Genomic DNA, 22,656 nt, shown 5'->3' on the forward strand with positions numbered 1-22,656 from the left:
ACACACACCTCAAGCGATCGGTTCCAGTTTCACACACATCCGTTTCCCAAGTCAAAGAGCCTTGCTGATGATCATTCTTCTTTTTCCCGTTCACCATCACCCATCCCTCCATTCTCTCTCCTTCATCAGAGGCAAAAGAAAGGAATGCCTAGTGTTTGTAAACCGACACGTCGTCATGTGACGAAAAGGCACGCCAGACGCGCGTGGAGGATGCGGCAAAGCCTGCGTGTCCTGGTGCTGATGCTGCGCGGGAGGGGCACCCACCTTCAAGGATTACTGCAGCCAGCCAATCAGATAGGATTTCACTGCACTGTGAGGCCTCCAGGAAGTTTGTAGTCCCAGGACTATGGGCAGTTGGAGTTCACTATTATACACCTCTCACACTATAGGACTGTCTGCATGTTACATGATGTTTCACTTTGGTTCCATCCTCATCTCTTATATAGGCCTATACATACCAGGGGGGAGAATGGGGAGGGGCTCAACAAGAACATTTATGTAAGCCATTAAAGGACACATTATGCCCAGCTGGTATTGTCATAGTGTACAAATGCAGCAATGCTCTTCGGGGGGGGCTGTTAGATTTATTCATGAAACTGTGAAGGTTTGGAGAGTGGGAGACAATGCACTGATTCCTGTAAGCTGAGATACACTATTTTAGTGGGAGAGATAAGAGTGATGCACCAACATGCAATTCACTCTGAGAAAATTCAAGTATAATCCTACAAAACAGAAGGGTTCTTTTTGACAGTCTTTTATTGAATAGGCTAAGCAGCGTGTATGTAAACTGGTATACATTGGTCATAAGATAATTGATCATAAGATAATTGATCAGACAAGGAATGGTGAATAGGGTGAACATGTGTGTGAAGGAAAAGAGGAAAGGTGAAGAAGGGGACAGTGAGATATCAGAGTAAAAACACACAGGGTGCATCATCTGAATAGTCTGGAGTAGCTTCTTCCCCTTGTCTTCTTCCCAGAAGCCACTTTAGAGAATTGAAATGAACCCATAGACAGAGAAGCTTGCTGGCACAGTAATGATTATGTAGTTTCTGTCATGGGAAGAGACATCATTCCTTCCTTCAGAGTAATCACTGATCTGACACGTTTGGATTGGTGAGAGTATCGAGGTGGAAGTCTTGTCCAATCACAGTACAGTAAATGATATATGGAAAGATATATTTGCAAATCTATCCAGTAGTACATCAGTGATTACCTCCAGGGGTGCATTGGACCAGGGCCCTGGTCTGTCTGAAAGAGGAAGGAAGGGTGTTTCTTTTTTAACAAAGCTGTTGAACAGGTGCATGAGATAAAAGGTCAGTATGTCTATCAGATCAGAAAGGGTCAGTATGTCTATCAGATCAGAGAGGGTCAGTATGTCTATCAGATCAGAAAGGGTCAGTATGTCTATCAGATCAGAAAGGGTCAGTATGTCTATCAGATCAGAAAGGGTCAGTATGTCTATCAGATCAGAAAGGGTCAGTATGTCTATCAGATCAGAAAGGGTCAGTTTGTCTATCAGATCAGAAAGGGTCAGTATGTCTATCAGATCAGAAAGGGTCAGTATGTCTATCAGATCAGAAAGGGTCAGTATGTCTGTCAGATCAGAAAGGGTCAGTATGTCTATCAGATCAGAAAGGGTCAGTATGTCTGTCAGATCAGAAAGGGTCAGTATGTCTATCAGATCAGAAAGGGTCAGTATGTCTATCAGATCAAAAAGGGTCAGTATGTCTATCAGATCAGAAAGGGTCAGTATGTCTATCAGATCAGAAAGGGTCAGTATGTCTATCAGATCAGAAAGGGTCAGTATGTCTATCAGCGAAAAAGAGAACATCTCATCCCTCTATGTCCAACTCTCATCAGCATCATTCCATCCCTGTGTCTCTATGACACTTGCTTTACTGTTTTTGTTCCCTTGCTTCATCTATCCATCTCATTCTCTCATCACTCCTCTCCTCTCATATTGCACTTCCCTGTCTCCCTCTTCAACATCCTCAGTCCATCCATGTACCACACTTTATGTAGTAGAATAATAGTTTACAACAGGCACAACCCAGATCACTCATCTGTACGTAGTGTGGAAAACACAGGCAAAATTATAATTCAGGGTGAACTATCCCTTTAAGAGCATAATGTACCATCACCATAGTTACAGCATATAGATCTAAACTCCCGTCACTCTCTAGAATGCCCCCTGTGCTCCTCCTAAACACTATGAGCTGCTATGAACATAGAAATGAAACAAATGGAAAGGAATGTCTGTGTGTTGTCCTAATTTAAATTCTTTGGCTATGACACTGAAAAGTGATTCTATGTCAGCGGTGCACAACGCAGGTCCTCTAGGGTCCCATTATGGTAGTAGTTACCTTTAATGTTACAGTAATACCTGCTGCTTTTTGACCTTGTCTCTCCATCAGGAAGTCATTTCCATCCGAGGAGCCCAGTGATTACACTCTCCAGACAATCTACTGTTAAATCAACTGTTCAATCAAAAAGCAAGAATGTGATTGGCAGTTTGACTGAAAGGTCACTTGTTAATGTTCCTGGTTAAACAAGGAAAAATAATTCCTCTGACATAGAATGAAACACAGCAGACTCGTGTTCCATTAAGGAGCTGTGCACCACTACTCTACAGTGTGAAGTCCAGAGCCATGGGATTATAGAGTTCAGCAAACTCAGTTTGGGATTTAGAATTTGATCGACCACCATGTTGGTTCCAAAAAATCTAGTTCAACAGATCATTGTAGAAGGAATTCATTTTGGAATGTTGTCTCATGGAACATGTGGAGCCAACATGGAAGACATTTTCCTTAACTCTGAATGGCTCTGGTGGAGTGTAAACATACCATGTCAATCAGTCAGTCACCAAGACAACAAAGCAATTGCAGGAGATTGAAGACGGTTGATACAAAACCTGTTTTGGTTGAAATCAAGGTGGTGTTCATCCTATTCTTTAAACAAACCACTGGATATTCCTCTGGAAAATGCCCTTGGACCACCTCAACATAGTTACATGGTCATTAAAAGTGCAATCCAGAAGTTTGCTTTCTGGTTAAAAAAAAGTGGAGTTAGCACTTTTTAAAGGGGAGGGGGAAGTAAATGAAAACATTTGTATTTTTTCTCAAGTCAATAGTTAATGAAATGGATCTTGTTGCCACAGGGGAAGGAGAACTTGTGGATTGCGCCTTTGAAACCCTTTCCTTTGCAATAATATTGTTCCTATATGTGATAGTTCCCTCAGGCAACGAAGAGTCAGCCAGGACAGGCCAGCTCTGCCTCTACAGTAGGAGACATTTGGAGGATTTCTTCTCAGCGTTGGTGATTTTGACCTCGCGACCTGTGGGGCCCGGCTTCCTGCTGGACTTCAGTAGAATATCTCGAGCCAAAGCCATAAAAGACTACAGAGAGGCAGGTCGAGGTGGAGGGAGAGAGGGGCAGAGAAAGGGTAACAGTAGGAGAGAGGGGCAGGTCGAGGTGGAGGGAGAGAGGGGCAGAGAAAGGGTAACAGTAGGAGAGAGGGGCAGGTCGAAGTGGAGGGAGAGAGGGGCAGAGAAAGGGTAACAGTAGGAGAGAGGGGCAGGTCGAGGTGGAGGGAGAGAGGGGCAGAGAAAGGGTAACAGTAGGTGAGAGGGGCAGAGAAGGGGTAACAGTAGGTGAGAGGGGCAGAGAAGGTGTAACAGTAGGTGAGAGGGGCAGAGAAGGTGTAACAGTAGGTGAGAGGGGCAGAGAAGGTGTAACAGTAGGTGAGAGGGGCAGAGAAAGGGTAACAGTAGGTGAGAGGGGCAGAGAAAGGGTAACAGTAGGTGAGAGGGGCAGGTCGAGGTGGAGGGAGAGAGGGGCAGAGAAAGGGTAACAGTAGGTGAGAGGGGCAGGTCGAGGTGGAGGGAGAGAGGGGCAGAGAAAGGGTAACAGTAGGTGAGAGGGGGTATGGGGATTATTAGGCTGTGGGGCATGTAACCTGTATGAAAAGGACAACATATCACCCATATTCCCCCAAGTGAAATGCATAATAAAGGAACAGATAAAGACAGACTCTGTGATTGAATAAAGGACATAAATATAATATCTAAAATAACATATTTATCTCACCTCATCAACATTGATGCTGGCCTTTGCACTGGTCTCAAAGAATCTGATCCCATGATCCTTTGCCAGCTGTCAACAACAGAACACAAGTGTGATTATAGCAGGATATGATGTCACTTCCCTCTCCTAATCAGCAGAGTTTATGCCACGTTCAAAACAACTGGCAACTCAGAAAAATACGAGGTCAAATCATGACGTCAGTGATCTTCAGCTTGAAAAGTCGGAGCTCTTCGCCCAATGATCCACACATCCATTCATCCATCACTAACATCTGCACATCAGTGTCAATATCATTGAAAGAAAACACTTCATAATCAAAACAATGATCATAAAAATGGTCGAGGCTCACCTTTTCCCCCGTTTCCTTGGATACCTTCCTCTTGGCCTCAATGTCACACTTGTTAGCGAGCAACATCCGGCTGACCCCCGCTGATGCATTCTGGGGGATAAAAGATAGGGAGTTGGCATCCATTTTATATTTCAATGATGTATCCCTCATCTTCTGCCCTTAGTTCTGCCTCCCCAAGCACCCTCTAGGAGAGGCTTTAATTCAGCTCTAAATTGGAGCCACGTCTAACACTTGGTTCAGATGGGAAATCATGAACTCATTTGAATATGTTCATTTTGAACTTATCTTTGTTAACTCTGCAAACAAATGTAAACATGTTTCTGGGAGTGCAGTTGTATGCCCCGTTATTCACTAAAGGCACCCCCTTAGAAAACAGACTAACATCTAGTCTCAATGTAACCCTTGTTACTGTGGTTTATAGATGGCAATAAGAAGTCTGGTCAATCAGAATAATGTCCTGTGCAGTCATTTCATAAGACTGTCTGTCTCGGGGTTGTTTAATGTCACTGTGCAGTCATTCTATAAGACTGTCTGTCTAGGGGTTGTTTAATGTCCTGTCATTCCATAAGACTGTCTAGGGGTTGTTTAATATCCTGTGCAGTCATTCCATAAGACTGTCTGTCTCGGGGTTGTTTAATGTCACTGTGCAGTCATTCCATAAGACTGTCTGTCTAGGGGTTGTTTAATGTCCTGGACAGTCATTCCATAAGACTGTCTGTCTAGGGGTTGTTTAATGTCCTGTGCAGTCATTTCATAAGACTGTCTGTCTAGGGGTTGTTTAATGTCCTGGACAGTCATTCCATAAGACTGTCTGTCTAGGGGTTGTTTAATGTCCTGTGCAGTCATTCCATAAGACTGTCTGTCTAGGGGTTGTTTAATGTCACTGTGCAGTCATTCCATAAGACTGTCTAGGGGTTGTTTAATGTCCTGTGCAGTCATTCCATAAGACTGTCTGTCTCGGGGTTGTTTAATGTCACTGTGCAGTCATTCCATAAGACTGTCTGTCTAGGGGTTGTTTAATGTCCTGTCATTCCATAAGACTGTCTGTCTAGGGGTTGTTTAATGTCACTGTGCAGTCATTCAATAAGACTGTCTAGGGGTTGTTTAATGTCCTGTACAGTCATTCCATAAGACTGTCTGTCTAGGGGTTGTTTAATGTCCTGTGCAGTCATTCCATAAGACTGTCTGTCTAGGGGTTGTTTAATGTCACTGTGCAGTCATTCCATAAGACTGTCTAGGGGTTGTTTAATGTCCTGTGCAGTCATTCCATAAGACTGTCTAGGGGTTGTTTAATGTCACTGTGCAGTCATTCCATAAGACTGTCTAGGGGTTGTTTAATGTCCTGTGCAGTCATTCCATAAGACTGTCTGTCTCGGGGTTGTTTAATGTCCTGTGCAGTCATTCCATAAGACTGTCTGTCTAGGGGTTGTTTAATGTCCTGTGCAGTCATTCCATAAGACTGTCTAGGGGTTGTTTAATGTCACTGTGAAGTCATCCCATAAGACTGTCTAGGGGTTGTTTAATGTCACTGTGCAGTCATTCCATAAGACTGTCTGTCTAGGGGTTGTTTAATGTCCTGTGCAGTCATTCCATAAGACTGTCTAGGGGTTGTTTAATGTCACTGTACAGTCATTCCATAAGACTGTCTGTCTAGGGGTTGTTTAATGTCACTGTGCAGTCATTCCATAAGACTGTCTAGGGGTTGTTTAATGTCACTGTACAGTCATTCCATAAGACTGTCTAGGGGTTGTTTAATGTCACTGTGCAGTCATTCCATAAGACTGTCTAGGGGTTGTTTAATGTCACTGTGCAGTCATTCCATAAGACTGTCTAGGGGTTGTTTAATGTCACTGTGCAGTCATTCCATAAGACTGTCTAGGGGTTGTTTAATGTCACTGTGCAGTCATTCCATAAGACTGTCTAGGGGTTGTTTAATGTCACTGTGCAGTCATTCCATAAGACTGTCTGTCTAGGGGTTGTTTAATGTCACTGTGCAGTCATTCCATAAGACTGTCTAGGGGTTGTTTAATGTCACTGTGCAGTCATTCCATAAGACTGTCTGTCTAGGGGTTGTTTAATGTCACTGTGCAGTCATTCCATAAGACTGTCTAGGGGTTGTTTAATGTCACTGTGCATAATGGCTGATTCATCTAAAGAATGTTAACATGTTTCTATAATGAGGACCAGGACTGTGTTTAATGTCACTGTGCATAATCATTCATCTAAAAATGAACTGTTTCTATAATGAGGACCAGGACTTGTTTAATGTCACTGTGCATAATCATTCATCTAAAGACATGTTTCTATAATGGGTTGTTTAATGTCACTGTGCAGTCATTCCATAAGACTGTCTAAAGTTTAATGTTTCACTGTGCAGTCATTCCATAAGACTGTCCAGGACTGTGTTTAATGTCACTGTGCATAATCATTCATCTAAAAATGTTAACATGTTTCTATAATGAGGACCAGGACTTGTTCTAATGTCACTGTGCATAATGGCTGATTCATCTAAAGAATGTTAACATGTTTCTATAATGAGGACCAGGACTGTGCCTCTAATGTCACTGTGCATAATGGCTGATTCATCTAAAGAATGTTAACATGTTTCTATAATGAGGACCAGGACTGTGCCTCTAATGTCACTGTGCATAATGGCTGATTCATCTAAAGAATGTTAACATGTTTCTATAATGAGGACCAGGACTGTGCCTCTAATGTCACTGTGCATAATGGCTGATTCATCTAAAGAATGTTAACATGTTTCTATAATGAGGACCAGGACTGTGCCTCTAATGTCAGTGGAGAAACAGCTACATCATTTCTGCTCCTCGTGCTTTTCTAAAAGTCATCATCACTGACCAAGGAATAAGGAAACAGTGGTATGAGACCCTCTGGTAGTGAGATTTAGATGCACTATTGTAAAGTGGCTGTTCCACGGGATGTCATAAGGTGAATGCACCAATTTGTAAGTCGCTCTGGATAAGAGCGTCTGCTAAATGACTTAAACGTAAATGTAAATGGTAGTGTTGCTCATGTTTCATTTTATTGTTTCAAATCCTTCCTAGAGGCCTGAGAAAATGCTGCCCTCAGTTTCTTTCTGGCCTGTGTCATGTCTTGTCCCTTCCCTGTTTCACAACAGTCAGTCTTGTGTTTCCCTTGTCAACAGTCAGTCTTGTGTCGCCCTGTCAACAGTCAGTCTTGTGTCGCCCTGTCAACAGTCAGTCTTGTGTCCCCCTGTCAACAGTCAGTCTTGTGTCCCCCTGTCAACAGTCAGTCTTGTGTCCCCCTGTCAACAGTCAGTCTGTTTACCCTGTCAACAGTCAGTCTGTTTACCCTGTCAACAGTCAGTCTGTTTACCCTGTCAACAGTCAGTCTGTTTACCCTGTCAACAGTCAGTCTGTTTACCCTGTCAACAGTCAGTCTGTTTACCCTGTCAACAGTCAGTCTGTTTACCCTGTCAACAGTCAGTCTGTTTACCCTGTCAACAGTCAGTCTGTTTACCCTGTCAACAGTCAGTCTGTTTACCCTGTCAACAGTCAGTCTGTTTACCCTGTCAACAGTCAGTCTGTTTACCCTGTCAACAGTCAGTCTGTTTACCCTGTCAACAGTCAGTCTGTTTACCCTGTCAACAGTCAGTCTGTTTACCCTGTCAACAGTCAGTCTGTTTACCCTGTCAACAGTCAGTCTGTTTTCCCTGTCAACAGTCAGTCTGTTTTCCCTGTCAACAGTCAGTCTGTTTACCCTGTCAACAGTCAGTCTGTTTACCCTGTCAACAGTCAGTCTGTGTTTCCCTGTCAACAGTCAGTCTGTGTTTCCCTGTCAACAGTCAGTCTGTTTTCCCTGTCAACAGTCAGTCTGTTTTCCCTGTCAACAGTCAGTCTGTTTTCCCTGTCAACAGTCAGTCTGTTTTCCCTGTCAACAGTCAGTCTGTTTTCCCTGTCAACAGTCAGTCTGTTTTCCCTGTCAACAGTCAGTCTGTTTTCCCTGTCAACAGTCAGTCTGTTTTCCCTGTCAACAGTCAGTCTGGTTTCCCTGTCAACAGTCAGTCTGTGTTTCCCTGTCACCTCCTTGATGCTCTTCATCCAGTTCTGAATGTTCTCGTAGGACTTCTCGTCTGTGATGTCATACACCAGGATGATGCCCTGAGAGATCACGGGAGACATGAGTCAGACAAAAATAAAACATCGTGCAAACCAAAATCAACCTGATGGATGTAAGAAATTTGATACTAATAGATCCAGTCATAACCTTACACCCATAATGTTCTCTCATATCTTCAAAGGTGAAGAGAGAGAGAAGGCCTGTTTATGCCTGGTGCTAAGATGCCCCTTTTGTCCTGATCTTGTCCACATTCTGATTTTGCTCACAGTTTTAGACGGGTGTAGATGATTAAATCACTTGTGATCTGATTGAGAGAGAGTTGAGAGACTCACCATAGCTCCTCTGTAGTAGGCTGTAGTGATGGTCTTAAACCTCTCCTGCCCTGCTGTGTCCCTGAAAACAGAATACATTATGGAAAATGTTTCACCTTCTTCAAAAAGTAGCTCTTTGAACACCCTGGAGTACAGATGTAGGATCTTAATTTGAGCAAGTTTGCTACAACAGGAAAATAATCCTGCAGCAAAAGGAAATTTATATTATTATGTGGATTATAATTAATGGACATTTTTGTAGGGGTTGATACATTTTCCATAAGGGTAAATCAAGTCTGAAAGTGGAAATTACACATTTTAGAACCCTTTTTAAAAATAAAATGCACTGCAAGTTTGCATTTCATGCTTTACAGGAAGATTCTCAGCAACAAAAGCACGATCAAATTAAGATCCTACATCTGTAGTAAGCACTGAAACTACTGCAGATGTGTCTGTGTTGGCAGTTGGTGGCTGTTTACACATACATATCCAGAGCGATACAGCCTTTATACACATGTGTCCAGCACATCATTTATCCACGCTTCTGCAAAAACATTACGTAGAAGTAATGAACGTAGAAGAACGTAGAAGTTCCCCACCTACACACTGAGCTATGGTCAGCAAAGGAGGTTGGTGACACCTTAACAGGCTTAACCAGGACAGGCTCGTTCTAATGACTGGAGCGGAATAAGTGGAACGGTAACAAATACATCAAACACATGGTTTCCATGGTTTCCAGGTGTTTGGTGCCATTCCATTAGCTCCGTTCATGCCATTCTCTCCTCAGCAGCCTCCTGTGATGGTCAGTACGGCATATCCCCCCCTAACGCCTCAAGTCAGGATTTGGGGAGGTTAACCTGATCCTGTATCAAAGGACAACTTCTACCAGGGGTGTGGAATCCACAGAGATGAGACATGCGTATGTTTCATGCCAATTCAATAAACTCTTTATGGCTGCTTCAGACTTCATGTCTGACTTTATGATAACTCACTGGCATTCACTGACAGATAAAACATAGGTGAAGTCATAGCCTACACCAAAGGCCTTGCCAGTCAATGTCTCAGTGTACTCATACTATACATGCCAGATATACACTATATATAAAACAGTATGTGGACATCTCTTCTAAAATTAGTGGGTTCGGCTATTTCAGCCACACCCATTGCTGACAGGTGTATAAAAATCGAGCACACCGCCATTGGCAGTAGAATGGCCTTACTGAAGAGCTCAGTGACTTTCAACGTGGCACAGTCATAGGATGCAACCTTTCCAACAAGTCAGTTCGTGCTAGAACTGCCCAAGTCAACTGTAAGTGCTGTTATTGTGAAGTGGAAACGTCTAGGAGCAACAACGGCTCAGCCATGAAGTGGTAGGCCACAAAAGCTCACAGAACGGGACTGTTGAGTGCTGAAGCACGTACCGTGTAAAAAATAGTCTGTTGTAACACTCACTACCAAGTTCCAAACTGCCTCTGCATAAGAACTGTTCATCGGGAGCTTGATGAAATGGGTTTCCATGGCCGAACAGACTCACACAAGCCTAAGATCTCCATGCGTAATGCCAAGCGTCAGCTAGAGTGGTGTAAAGCTAGCTGCCATTGGACTCTGGAGCAGTGGAAACATGTTCTCTGGAACGATTGGCAGTCCAACCGACAAATCTGGGTTTGGCTGATGCCACGACAAAGCTACCTGCCTCAATGCATAGTGCCAACTGTACAGTTTGGTGGAGGAGGAATATCTGTCTGGGGCTGTTTTTCGTGGTTCGGGTTAGGCCCCTTAGTTCCAGTGAAGGGAAATCTTAACACTACAGCATACAATGACATTTTGGACGATTCTGTGCTTCCAACTTTGTGGCAACAGTTTGGGGGAAGGCCCTTTCCTGTTTCAGCATGACAAAGCCCCCGTGCACAAATCCAGGTCCATACAAAAATGGTTTGTCGAGATTGGTGTGTTAGCACTTGACTGGCCTGCACAAAGCCCTGACATCAACCCCATATTAATGCCGATGAATCTGGAATGATATGTTCAACAAACAGGTGCCCGCCCACATGCTTTTGGTCACCGCAAGCCTACCAGACGAGCTAAATGCCTTTTGTGCTCGATTTGAGGCAAGTAACACTGAAGCATGCATGAGAGCACCAGCTGTTATGGATGACTGTATGATCACGCTCTCTGTAGCCGATGTGAGCAAGACCTTTAAACAGGTCAACATTCACAAGGCCGCAGGGACAGATGGATTACCAGGACGTGTACTCAAAGCATTACCAACTGGCAAGTGTCTTCACTGACATTTTCAACCTCTCCCTGGCAGAGTCTGTAATACTTACACGTTTCAAAACAGACCACCATAGTCCCTGTGACCAAGAAAGCGAAGGTAATCTGCCTACATGATTACCGCCCCGTAGCACTCACTTCGGTAGCCATGAAGTGCTTTGAAAGGCTGGTCATGGCTCACATCAACACCATCATGCCAGAAACCTTAGACCCACTCCAATTTGCATACCACCCCAACAGATCCAGAGATGATGCAATTTCTATTGCACTCCACAGTGCCCTTTCCCACCTGGACAAATGGAACACATATGTGAGAATGCTGTTCATTGACTACAGCTCAGCGTTCAACACCAGTGCCCAAAAAAGCTAATCACTAGCTAAGGACCCTGGGAATAAACACCTCCATCTGTAACTGGATCCTGGACTTCCTGACAGGCCACCCCCAGGTGGTAAGGGTAGGCAACAACACATCTGCCATGTTGATTCGCATCATTGAGGCCCAAGTTGAGTCCCCTCCTGCACTCCCTGTTCACCCACGACTGCGTGGCCAAGCACGACTCCAACACCATCATTAAGTTTGCTGACGACACAACAGTGGTAGGCCTGATCACCGACAACGATGAGACAGCCTATTAGGGAGGAGTTCAGAGACCTGGCAGTGTGGTGTCAGAACAACAACCTCTCTCTCAATGTGAGCAAGACAAAGGAGCTGAATGTGGACTATAGGAAAAGGAGGGCCGAGCAGGCCCCCGATAACATCGACGGGACTGAAGTGGAGCTGGTCGAGAGTTTCAAGTTCATTGGTGTCCACAACAAACTATCATGGTTCAAACACACCAAGACAATTGTGAAGAGGGCACAACAACACCTTTTCGGCATGGGTCCCCAGATCCTCAATAAGTTCTATAGCTGCACCATCGGGCTGCGGGTAGCCTAGTGGTTAGAGCGTTGGACTTGTAACTGAAAGGTTGCACGATCAAATCCCGAGGTGACAAGTTAAAAATCTGTCATTATGCCCCTGAACAAGGCAGTTAACCCATTGTTCCTAGGCCGTCTTTGAAAATAAGAATTTGTTCTTGCCTAGTTAAATAAAGGTCAAATAAAAAAATCAAGAGCATCCTGACCAGTTGCATCACCTCCTGGTACGGCAACTGCTCAGCATCTGACCGTAAGGCACTACAAAGGCTAGTGTGTACATCCCAGTACATCACTGGGGCCAAGCTTCCTGACATCCAGGACCTCTATACTAGGTGTGTCAGAGGAAGGCACTACAAATGGTAGTGTGTACAGCCCAGTACATCACTGGGGCCAAGCTTCCTGACATCCAGGACCTCTATACTAGGTGTGTCAGAGGAAGGCACTACAAATGGTAGTGTGTACAGCCCAGTACATCACTGGGGCCAAGCTTCCTGACATCCAGGACCTATATACTAGGTGTGTCAGAGGAAGGCCCAAAATATTGTCAACAACTCCAGTCACCCCAGTCATAGACTGTTCTCTCTGCTACCGCAAGGCAGCGGTACCGGAGCGCCAAGTCTAGGACCAAAAGGCTCCTTAACAGCTTCTACCCCCAAGCCATAAGAATTCATAACAATTCATAAAATGGCCACCTGGACTATTTACATTGTCCCCCTACATTTCCTGAACTCCATTGTTGGTTAAGGGCTTGTCAGTAAGCCTTTCACGGTAAAGGCTACACCTGTTATATTTGGCACATGTGACAAATACAATTTGATTTGATTTGTAGTGTATATTGCAGCTATTGCATACTGGGTTGCATGCCTTTAGTCCAGCACAACGAATAAAATCACAATCTTACATTCTTAAGGTCTTGTACTACAATCAGTGAGTGGTGACCCTTTGAGTGATATTTGGACAGAAAACCCTTTCATAAACAGTTGGTTGTTTTGGTAAAAAGGGTGGTTCCTCTTTCCTCTGAGAAAGAGAAGTAGTCAAACGTCCATAACACACGAGGAGTTAAATAAAATCTCTGTGTCGGTCCCATAACTGTCATCACTCTTCAAGAGCAGCAAACAGTAGTCCTAAATGGAAACAGTAGTCCTAAATGGAAACAGTAGTCCTAAATGGAAACAGTAGTCCTAAATGGAAACAGTAGTCCTAAATGGAAACAGTAGTCCTAAATGGAAACAGTAGTCCTAAATGGAAACAGTAGTGCTAAATGGAAACAGTAGTCCTAAATGGAAACAGTAGTCCTAAATGGAAACAGTAGTCCTAAATGGAAACAGTAGTCCTAAATGGACCTTTCATTCTGTCTTTGTCTGGATCCTCTTCTCTTACCAGACTTGCAGTTTGACTTTCTTTCCCTCCACGTCTATCGTCTTTACTTTAAAGTCGATGCCTGAAGAAAGGATGGGAGGATGACAGAGAGAGGGGAGGGAGGAGGTCGACAGGAAGGGAGGGAAGACAATGAGTTAAATTCCCACACACATTGCAGCAAATATAGGTCATGCCAATTAAACCATTTTGACATGCATGGAGGGTGAGACAGGCATTCTCAATTCATCAAACCTTCACTGGGATAGTAAAGTCTGTCTAGCTCTGCCCCATTCTACGTGTTGTACCATATATCACACACACACACACACACACACACACACACACACACACACACACACACACACACACACACACACACACACACACACACACACACACACACACACACACACACACACACACACACACACACACACACACAGTCTCTGGGTTTGTTATTGTCTGGGTTTCCTGCAGGACAGGGACGGGGAGAGAGGACAGAGAAGATGGGCGTCTTAAACTGTGAATTCCAAGGGAGGACAACCATTTTTCTGCTAATGAGAGACTGAAAAGAGATAGGAGGGATGGGGGTGGGTGGACCCTCTGGGTAAAGTGAGGGAGGGGAGAGGGGGATATGGAGAAGATATAGAAACAGCAGCACAGCAACAATGTAGGTGAACTACAATAGGGATATCAGATTGAGATATAGGAAGACAGCGATAGAGACGTGTAGAGACATGAACACAGCAGAACTGGAAACGTGAGATAACTGCGTGGTGAAAGTGATAAGAACGTGGCATTATATGTTGCTGACATAATGGTGCCTATATCAGCAATGACAAATTTAAAGGGTTGCTGAATATTTTGGGGCCGATTAGGCTATAACCGATTAAATGAGATTTCGTAGAGCTTGGCTACATACCGATAGTTGATATGTAGGTTGAGTTGAAGTTGTCCTCAGCAAATCGAATAATCAGACATGTTTTCCCCACTCCACTATCTCCGATGAGTAATAATTTGAAAAGGAAGTCGTACTTCTTCGCCATAATGTCTTTCAAAGTTTTGGTTAATTATCAGAAACTATGACACTTTACAAAACCAGTACACTTTCCAATGTTCTTCATACACTTATTTGTAACGTTTAAGAAATGCCTTAAAAAGTATTGCTCAACATACACGAAGGTCAAAATTACACTCTCATTTCTCCTGGGGAGTTTCTGCTTTTCTTTAGCATAAAAGCCGCTTGTTTTCCCTTTCCCTTGAAAACTGTCACCGGTAAATACGGTTCTCCCCCAATGTCTCTTTTGGTCCGAGAAAAATAAAACAGGACGCCACAAGTTAAAAACTAAAGTTGGAACAAACGCTTCTGCACTTCAATGGGCTATACAATTCTACAGCGCCGCAAAGCTTTGTTAAAATCCATTTATCAAGCCAAAATGTCAAGTTATTTTCTTCCAAAGGCCGATTAACATACACCCATTCCACACAGACAGGGCTACGTTTTCGCCCCAAAACTTTCTCCTGCCGAAGTTCACGTAGGATTACGTAGAGGGAGAGGTTCAGTTATTACAGTGGAGGGAACAGACTGAAATGGGACAGCAGGAATGGCCGATCCTGCTTATAGACAGCAGAGGGCGCTCGACCATTTGAATAAAGTTTTTAGCTGTGTGAGAGACCCATGTACTAAAATAAATCACAATATCTCTGTATACGTGTATCCTTAGTACCATATTTCTTTTCGTCGATACAACAACGAGTAACAAACAGGATTTGACTGACAATTAAATGAAAAGATGAGGTGGATGAGAAATATAAAATTGAATTGTCTCTATTAAAAATTAAGTGGTCTCTCCCTCACACTGCGAGAGAAATCTAACAAAATCAAATGTGCCAGTAAGGCTAGTTATAGATGGCGCTGAACAAAACCTCTGTGTGTAGACCTGTGTGATTTGGAAGAAAGAGTTGACCTCACAAACATGGCCTCCTTTGCCTCGCCTTCTTGACACGTAATGGCGACAAAACACTTCCGGCCCCTGCTTCTCGGCCCCGTTCATTTATTAACAATCAACTTCCGGTTGATCCTTCTTTTCGGCAACGGCTACAAACTCGCCAACATGCCAGTAAGTGCGCACACAGGCAATATAAGCCTTGCTTCAGCTTGGGAATTTTGTTTGAGCGGGACATGACCTCATCCATCGATGTATTAGAACTTTGCAAATATTCCGATGTATTTATATTCGGGATTATTCAAGCAATGGTTAGCTCGTACAATCTTAAACTGCGTGCCAGGCGCGTGCTATGGTCTGCTGAGTTGACGCAATATGGCGGCGTACATGCAATAGAAAGCATGGACTGACATGTAACTAGCTAGCTAACTAGTTTTATGTTTTATTGTTTCTAAGCATTTGACAGCGCTTGTACACGATGCAGTTTGACTAGTTATGTTCATTTATGTTCATTCCTTGACCTATGTTTGATAGTGGACGTACGCAGGCTTTAACTAAACAAGAACGTTAAAAAGAGTAGGCTAGCCAGTACTGAAGTTACTAGCCAGGCGTTTACCCAACGAACATTTGTTAAATGTTTTTGATTATACTAACTTATGTACACGTCTCGTGTATAGACATGGGTTTAACTTGTTAGCTAGCTAGATGATCAAATGGACTTTACCATCTGCATTTTCTAAGATGGCCACCCTCTGGTTTCTCATTCAGCTCGCAAAGGACCTGTTGCACCCAACCTCAGAGGAGGAGAAGAGGAGTCACAAGAAGAAGCGTCTTGTACAGAGCCCTAACTCGTATTTTATGGATGTCAAATGTCCAGGTTAGTGTGTCTCTCTGTAGCTGAGCAAGAAGTGATTCCACGGCTCAGCTCACACCAAGCGCAGCCATCATTGTAAATAAGAATGTGTTCTTAACTGACTTTACTTTATTTAAAAAATGACGTTAACTAAACTGACCATGGTTTAGTATCTAGGGATGTGGGACCATATTCAACTGACAGGTCATTGGTTTGCCTGTCTTCAGTAAAATTGGTCAGTCCACCAAAGGGAGAGTTTATATATATATATATGCCATTTAGCAGACGCTTTTATCCAAAGCGACTTACAGTCATGTGTGCATACATTCTACGTATGGGTGGTCCCGGGGATCGAACCCACTACCCTGGCGTTACAAGCGCCATGCTCTACCAACTGAGCTACAGAAGGACCACATGGCTAATGGAAACTTGATGTGATCATGTGTGGCTCGGTTGGTAGAGCATGGTGCTTTCAACGCCAGGGTTGTGGGTTTGATTCCCACAGGGGAACAGTACGTCCTCTTCTGTAAGTTGTCAGCTAAATGACTTAAATGTAAATCTAGTCTGGATGTTATTAATTACTGAGACTGATTTGTTTCTAGAGGAATGTGTAGCGACTTGCCTTTGTGTTGCCCATTCATTGTCTCCAGAGTGAATGAGGTGTCAACCAAGGCATACAGTAACCTTGTGGTTGTCTTTTTTTGGAAGGAGTCCACCCTGATTCCTTTCAATAACCACAACTGCAAGAACACAACAGTAATTATAACAAATTGTGTGTGTGATTTGTTGGGACTGAAAACACGAGTAGGTCTCGTTCAGGACATTGAGGTGAATGTTAATTTGTGTCTGAACTGTTCTCTCTACAGGATGCTATAAGATCACGACAGTGTTCAGTCACGCCCAGACGGTCGTCCTGTGTGTCGGATGCTCCACAGTCCTGTGTCAACCTACAGGGGGTAAAGCACGCCTCACAGAAGGTACTATATTACACACACCCAGCCTTCCACACAGTGTCCAGGATGGAGAAGTACTGTTGGACATAATTGATGCCTCTATGTGTTGCCCATTCATTGTCTCCAGTAGTGAATGAGGTGTCAACCAAGGCATACAGTAACCTTGTGGTTGTCTTTTGTTTGGAAGGAGTCTCCACTGATTCCTTTCAATAACTAACTGCAAGAACACACTAGTATACATAAATAATACTCTGTTCTGTTTCAAGTTGTAAGTCTGACCTGCCACTCTTTAGGATCATGCCATGAGATGTCAAATAAAACTCATTTTTGTTTTTCAGTTGAAATGTAGTTTTTTTCATACTTTACTGACCATGACCCAAATAATTTAATGTATTGCTTTTCAATAGCCCCAATTGAAGTGACCCATTACCTGCTCAGCTGGCTTGGTTTGTGTTCACCACAGCTCAGGTTGACAGTGTTTGTAGGGCTAGAAATCGCCAGGGACCTCAATATTATGTCAATAGTTAGGAATGAGTGGAATTTCCATCTATCATTTACAGTGCTACATAACACTGGACAATGTTTTGTGAACAAATGTTTCATTTTGTTATGGTAAGGTTGGTAGCAACGTGGGAATCTGTTGTAGCTCAAGTCAACTTCCTAATCACCAATGCTCTATAGGCTAGCTAGGAAGGTAACTGGCTCGCAAACATACCTCAACACAACACAAGTCAATATCAGCATATGAAGTTGCTAGTTAGTTGTGAAATCACCTAAACAAACTGCACTGTCAATTTAGAGTCTAGAATCTCACCATTTTCAACCTGCAGATGTGCCTCATCGTGGAGTCTGACATTCACCGCAGCACCATGCAATGCACCCTGGACTGACGAAGCAGACACAGGAGGAATGTGTTAGACCCCCTGTTAAATTACACATTCGTTGTGAGAAAATCACAAAAATATGATAAATGGCTCATTGGAGAGAAGACAACCTCTCGTGTTATGACATCGGCCCGTATTCAAATCTGACATGCATGACAGACAGTTTTGCAATCTAAAAGTCATAGTAGTGAGAGGTTCGGGGCTACATCATACCGGCCTGAATTTCTGTCTGCTTGAACGGCAATGACTCAGATACACATGAAATGACCAAGGGAATTGATAGAACATCACCCAGAGATGCACAAAAACACAACATTCAAAATGGGTAAATCTTTATTCAAAGTGCTGAAAAAATGTGTATTGCGATTTGATGTTAAACATATTTCTCGCTATATGATGTTGCCAGGTGGAACCTATTCCCTGTATTGTTTGCTTAGTGACAGCGGTGCTATATACCGTTTCCTGGATCACCAGTCATTTGGTCAATATTGTCCTAGTATTAATGATTGACAATATTGGCATGCAGTGAGTTTCTCATGAATGTCTGTCCATATCATAACATGCTGACTGGACCATGTTGGTTTTGTATGTCCACACCAGACGCAAACCAAGACATGCAGGTTGAAATATCAAAACAAGCTCTGAACCAACTATATAAATGCAAAATGTTGGTCCCATGTTTCATGAGCTGAAATAAAATATCCCTGTTAGTGAGCATTTCTCCCATGCCAAGATAATCCACCTGACAGGTGTGGTACCAAGAAGCTAATTCAACAGCATGATTATTACACAGGTTCCCCTTGTGCTGGGGACAAAAGGCCACTCTAATGTGCAGTTTTGTCAGACAACACAATGCCACAGATGTCTGGTATTGAGGGAGCGTGCAATTGGCATACTGACTGCAGGAATATCCACCAGAGCTGTTGCCAGAGAATTGAACATTTTTCTCTACCATACCCTGCCTCCAGCATCATTTTAAGAGAATTTGGCAGTACATCCATTCACCCTCACAACAGCAGACCACGTGTATGGCGTCGTGTGGGTGAGCAGTTTGCTGATGAAAGCAATTGCATTTTATCAATGGCAATTCGAATGCGCAGAAATGGCATGTCGAGATCCTGAGACCCATTTTTTAAAGTTATCTTAGACCAACAGATGCATATCTGTATTCCCAGTCATGTGAAATCCATTGATTAGGGCCTAATGAATTCATTTAAATTGACTGATTTCCTCATGAACTGTAATTCAATAAAATCTTTGAAATAGTTGCATTTTATATTTTTGTTCAGGTCGAAACAAAACATTTAGCGAGCTAATTTGGCCTGGGAGATTAGCATTGGGTTATTTTACCTGAAATGCACAAGGTCCTTTTTTCTGGATCTTTATAGAATACTGACCAATTTTGAGTTGCACACAATTGTGTTCTCTACTCTGACAATCCACAGACAAAAGGGGAAACCTAGTTAGTTTCTAGTCATCTCTCCTTCTGTGGACTTTGTCTGTTGGCAACCAACTTTAAAGTGCATTACCACCACCGACTGGACTGTTGTGTGGACCTTTAGTTCATATTTCAATAACCAACATGGGTATATGCTCCTAAAAACCAATGAGGAGATAGGAGATGCGGGAGTTGCAGCGCATCAAGAATAAAACATAGAACCATTTTAGCACCTGGCTATGCAGATCCGCTTGCAGTTTATATGAAATAATTGAATAACCGCTAGGCTGTCAGTCTGGCCTTATCAATAGTAGTTTGCTATCCTCATATCTCCTTCCCCCGCTAGGCTGTCAGTCTGGCCTTATCAATAGTAGTTTGCTATCATATCTCCTTCCCCCGCTAGGCTGTCAGTCTGGCCTTAACAATAAACAGTAGTTTGACCTCACTCTCCCTGCCATATAAAAGTGAAATCTGTCTGGGACCATAACTAACTCTTTCTTTTTCACCCAGGATGCTCATTCAGGAGGAAACAGCACTAGACTCAGCATTGGAGCTTGTTGGACCGAGAGACGGGATTGACCCCACAGTGACCCTGCTCAGGAAGTGACAACGCGAGAGGAAAAGTGGAGATGAAACTGAAGAGGAAAGATGGTGTTGAGCTCTGCTTTGTGTATGAGAGAGAACGTCCCCTGGCATGATGACATCACTGTAACACCACTCCACCGGTCTCTCACTTCTTAATAAAGTGTAGTTTTTTCGTTTAAAGAATCCAGTTGTCTGTCTTTGATCCAGGTGTCAAATATGTTTGACTCTATTATTAGAAAACATGGTGTCATGTGGGGAATGTATGCTGGTCCTAGATCTATGCCTGAACAACTACCTAGAGACCCTGTTCTTAAATCAGGGGTGTCTCTCATTCCATGGAGGACCTAGGGTCTGCTGTTTTTCCCCCTTCAATTAAGACCTAAATAACCAGGTGAGAACAGTAACTTACTAATCAGTGACCTTAATTCAACCAAGTACAAGGGAGGAGAGAACCCATAGACACTGGTCCCTCTGGAATGAGCCTTAAATGGACCAATGCAACACACTGACAACGTTTGGCAGGAAATTGTTTAGTTGGAAGGTGTCAACATGGATCATTCACAGGGCTGTTAGTGTCACCGTGTGCTCCAGAGCCAGTTGCGTCGGCGGATGATCCTTTCTGTGTCTGGAGACGAGGGTCTGATCCAGGGAGAGAAATGCACCGTCCTGCTGCATTCCACTGGAGAACAGACACCAGCTTAGACATAACCCTTCCTAAGACTGCTGCATTCCACTGGAGAACACACACCAGCTTAGACACAACCCTTCCTAAGACTGCTGCATTCCACTGGAGAACACACACCAGCGTAGACACAACCCTTCCTAAGACTGCTGCATTCCACTGGAGAACACACACCAGCTTAGACACAACCCTTCATAAGACTGCTGCATTCCACTGGAGAACACACACCAGCTTAGACACAACCCTTCCTAAAACTGCTGCATTCCACTGGAGAACACACACCAGCTTAGACACAACCCTCCATAAGACTGCTGCATTCCACTGGAGAACACACACCAGCTTAGACACAACCCTTCCTAAGACTGCTGCATTCCACTGGAGAACACACACCAGCTTAGACACAACCCTTCATAAGACTGCTGCATTCCACTGGAGAACACACACCAGCTTAGACACAACCCTCCATAAGACTGCTGCATTCCACTGGAGAACACACACCAGCTTAGACACAACCCTTCATAAGACTGCTGCATTCCACTGGAGAACACACACCAGCTTAGACACAACCCTCCATAAGACTGCTGCATTCCACTGGAGAACACACACCAGCTTAGACACAACCCTTCCTAAGACTGCTGCATTCCACTGGAGAACACACACCAGCTTAGACACAACCCTTCATAAGACTGCTGCATTCCACTGGAGAACACACACCAGCTTAGACACAACCCTTCCTAAGACTGCTGCATTCCACTGGAGAACACACACCAGCTTAGACACAACCCTTCATAAGACTGCTGCATTCCACTGGAGAACACACACCAGCTTAGACACAACCCTTCCTAAGACTAGTGTGGTGTTATGGTTAGTTACCTATGAACAAGGTAGTGGTGGTGTGGTTAGTTACCTATGAACAAGGTAGTGGTGGTGTGGTTAGTTACCTATGAACAAGGTAGTGGTGGTGTGGTTAGTTACCTATGAACAAGGTAGTGGTGGTGTGGTTAGTTACCTATGAACAAGGTAGTGGTGGTGTGGTTAGTTACCTATGAACAAGGTAGTGGTGGTGTGGTTAGTTACCTATGAACAAGGTAGTGGTGGTGTGGTTAGTTACCTATGAACAAGGTAGTGGTGGTGTGGTTAGTTACCTATGAACAAGGTAGTGGTGGTGTGGTTAGTTACCTATGAACAAGGTAGTGGTGGTGTGGTTAGTTACCTATGAACAAGGTAGTGGTGGTGTGGTTAGTTACCTATGAACAAGGTAGTGGTGGTGTGGTTAGTTACCTATGAACAAGGTAGTGGTGGTGTGGTTAGTTACCTATTGTGACGACCCTCCCACTCTGTCTGCCGTATTCTGTCTTTGTTCTTGTTTTCTTATTAGGATGCCGGTGGGCGGAGTTGAGAGGGTCGTCAGCTACATGGGAAACACCTGGGCCAGGTGTCTCCCAGGATAAATAGACCTCTTCAACATTCATGGAGGAGACTCTCTCCATGCAGACACCTGTTGTAGATTGTGGTGTGGTTCTTGGTGGCCTTTTGTTTGTTTGCTTTGGCACCTTTCAACACCCTGCATTATCACATTCATGCATGCAAAACACTCACTTACACTACGGACTACTGATTACACACACCATTGGATATTTTCCTTAGTTGCTTTAGTTAATAAATATATCTTTTGTTACTCCTTATCTCCACGTTGTCTCCCTTTGTTACGGGCTTTGAGCCGGTTCGTGACAAGTGGGGGCTCGTCCGGGATCTTTGAACTATTGGTTTGGGAGACCGTGGAGGTACGTGTTTGGTTTGAATAGTGTTTGAGTGTGATCGGCCCAGTATTGGTTGCCTTTGTTGTTTGGTTTGTGTGCTGCGTTGGAGAGAGTATAATGGTTAGTTTCCAGGCCCTGCCTAGCCTGAACTCTTGTT

The 22,656-nt window shown here is 43.7% G+C and overlaps 2 protein-coding genes and 2 non-coding genes across 4 annotated transcripts; 3 read left to right on the top strand and 1 right to left on the bottom strand.

Moving 5' to 3' along the window:
• Nucleotides 1-732: 732 nt before the first annotated feature.
• Nucleotides 733-14,974, bottom strand: LOC123998207 (ras-related protein Rab-13-like). The gene is made up of 7 exons (XM_046303236.1): nucleotides 14,321-14,974; nucleotides 13,420-13,480; nucleotides 8,869-8,929; nucleotides 8,500-8,577; nucleotides 4,436-4,525; nucleotides 4,090-4,155; nucleotides 733-3,398 (listed from the first exon to the last, which is right to left on the bottom strand). The coding sequence occupies exons 1-7, from the start codon at nucleotides 14,442-14,444 to the stop codon at nucleotides 3,279-3,281; spliced, it is 600 nt and encodes a 199-aa protein (XP_046159192.1). The 5' UTR covers nucleotides 14,445-14,974; the 3' UTR covers nucleotides 733-3,278.
• A 418-nt stretch (nucleotides 14,975-15,392) lies between these two features.
• LOC123998208 (40S ribosomal protein S27-like) lies at nucleotides 15,393-20,240 on the top strand. The gene is made up of 4 exons (XM_046303237.1): nucleotides 15,393-15,518; nucleotides 16,113-16,221; nucleotides 17,064-17,174; nucleotides 19,983-20,240. The coding sequence occupies exons 1-4, from the start codon at nucleotides 15,408-15,410 to the stop codon at nucleotides 20,009-20,011; spliced, it is 360 nt and encodes a 119-aa protein (XP_046159193.1). The 5' UTR covers nucleotides 15,393-15,407; the 3' UTR covers nucleotides 20,012-20,240.
• On the top strand, nucleotides 16,817-16,951 carry LOC123998372. Its single transcript, XR_006832270.1, has one exon. It is a non-coding gene; the product is annotated as a small nucleolar RNA SNORA13 (small nucleolar RNA).
• LOC123998373 lies at nucleotides 17,245-17,381 on the top strand. Its single transcript, XR_006832271.1, has one exon. It is a non-coding gene; the product is annotated as a small nucleolar RNA SNORA13 (small nucleolar RNA).
• Nucleotides 20,241-22,656: the final 2,416 nt, after the last annotated feature.

The sequence above is a fragment of the Oncorhynchus gorbuscha genome, linkage group LG15 (assembly GCF_021184085.1).
Source record: "Oncorhynchus gorbuscha isolate QuinsamMale2020 ecotype Even-year linkage group LG15, OgorEven_v1.0, whole genome shotgun sequence".
Lineage (NCBI taxonomy): Eukaryota > Metazoa > Chordata > Actinopteri > Salmoniformes > Salmonidae > Oncorhynchus > Oncorhynchus gorbuscha.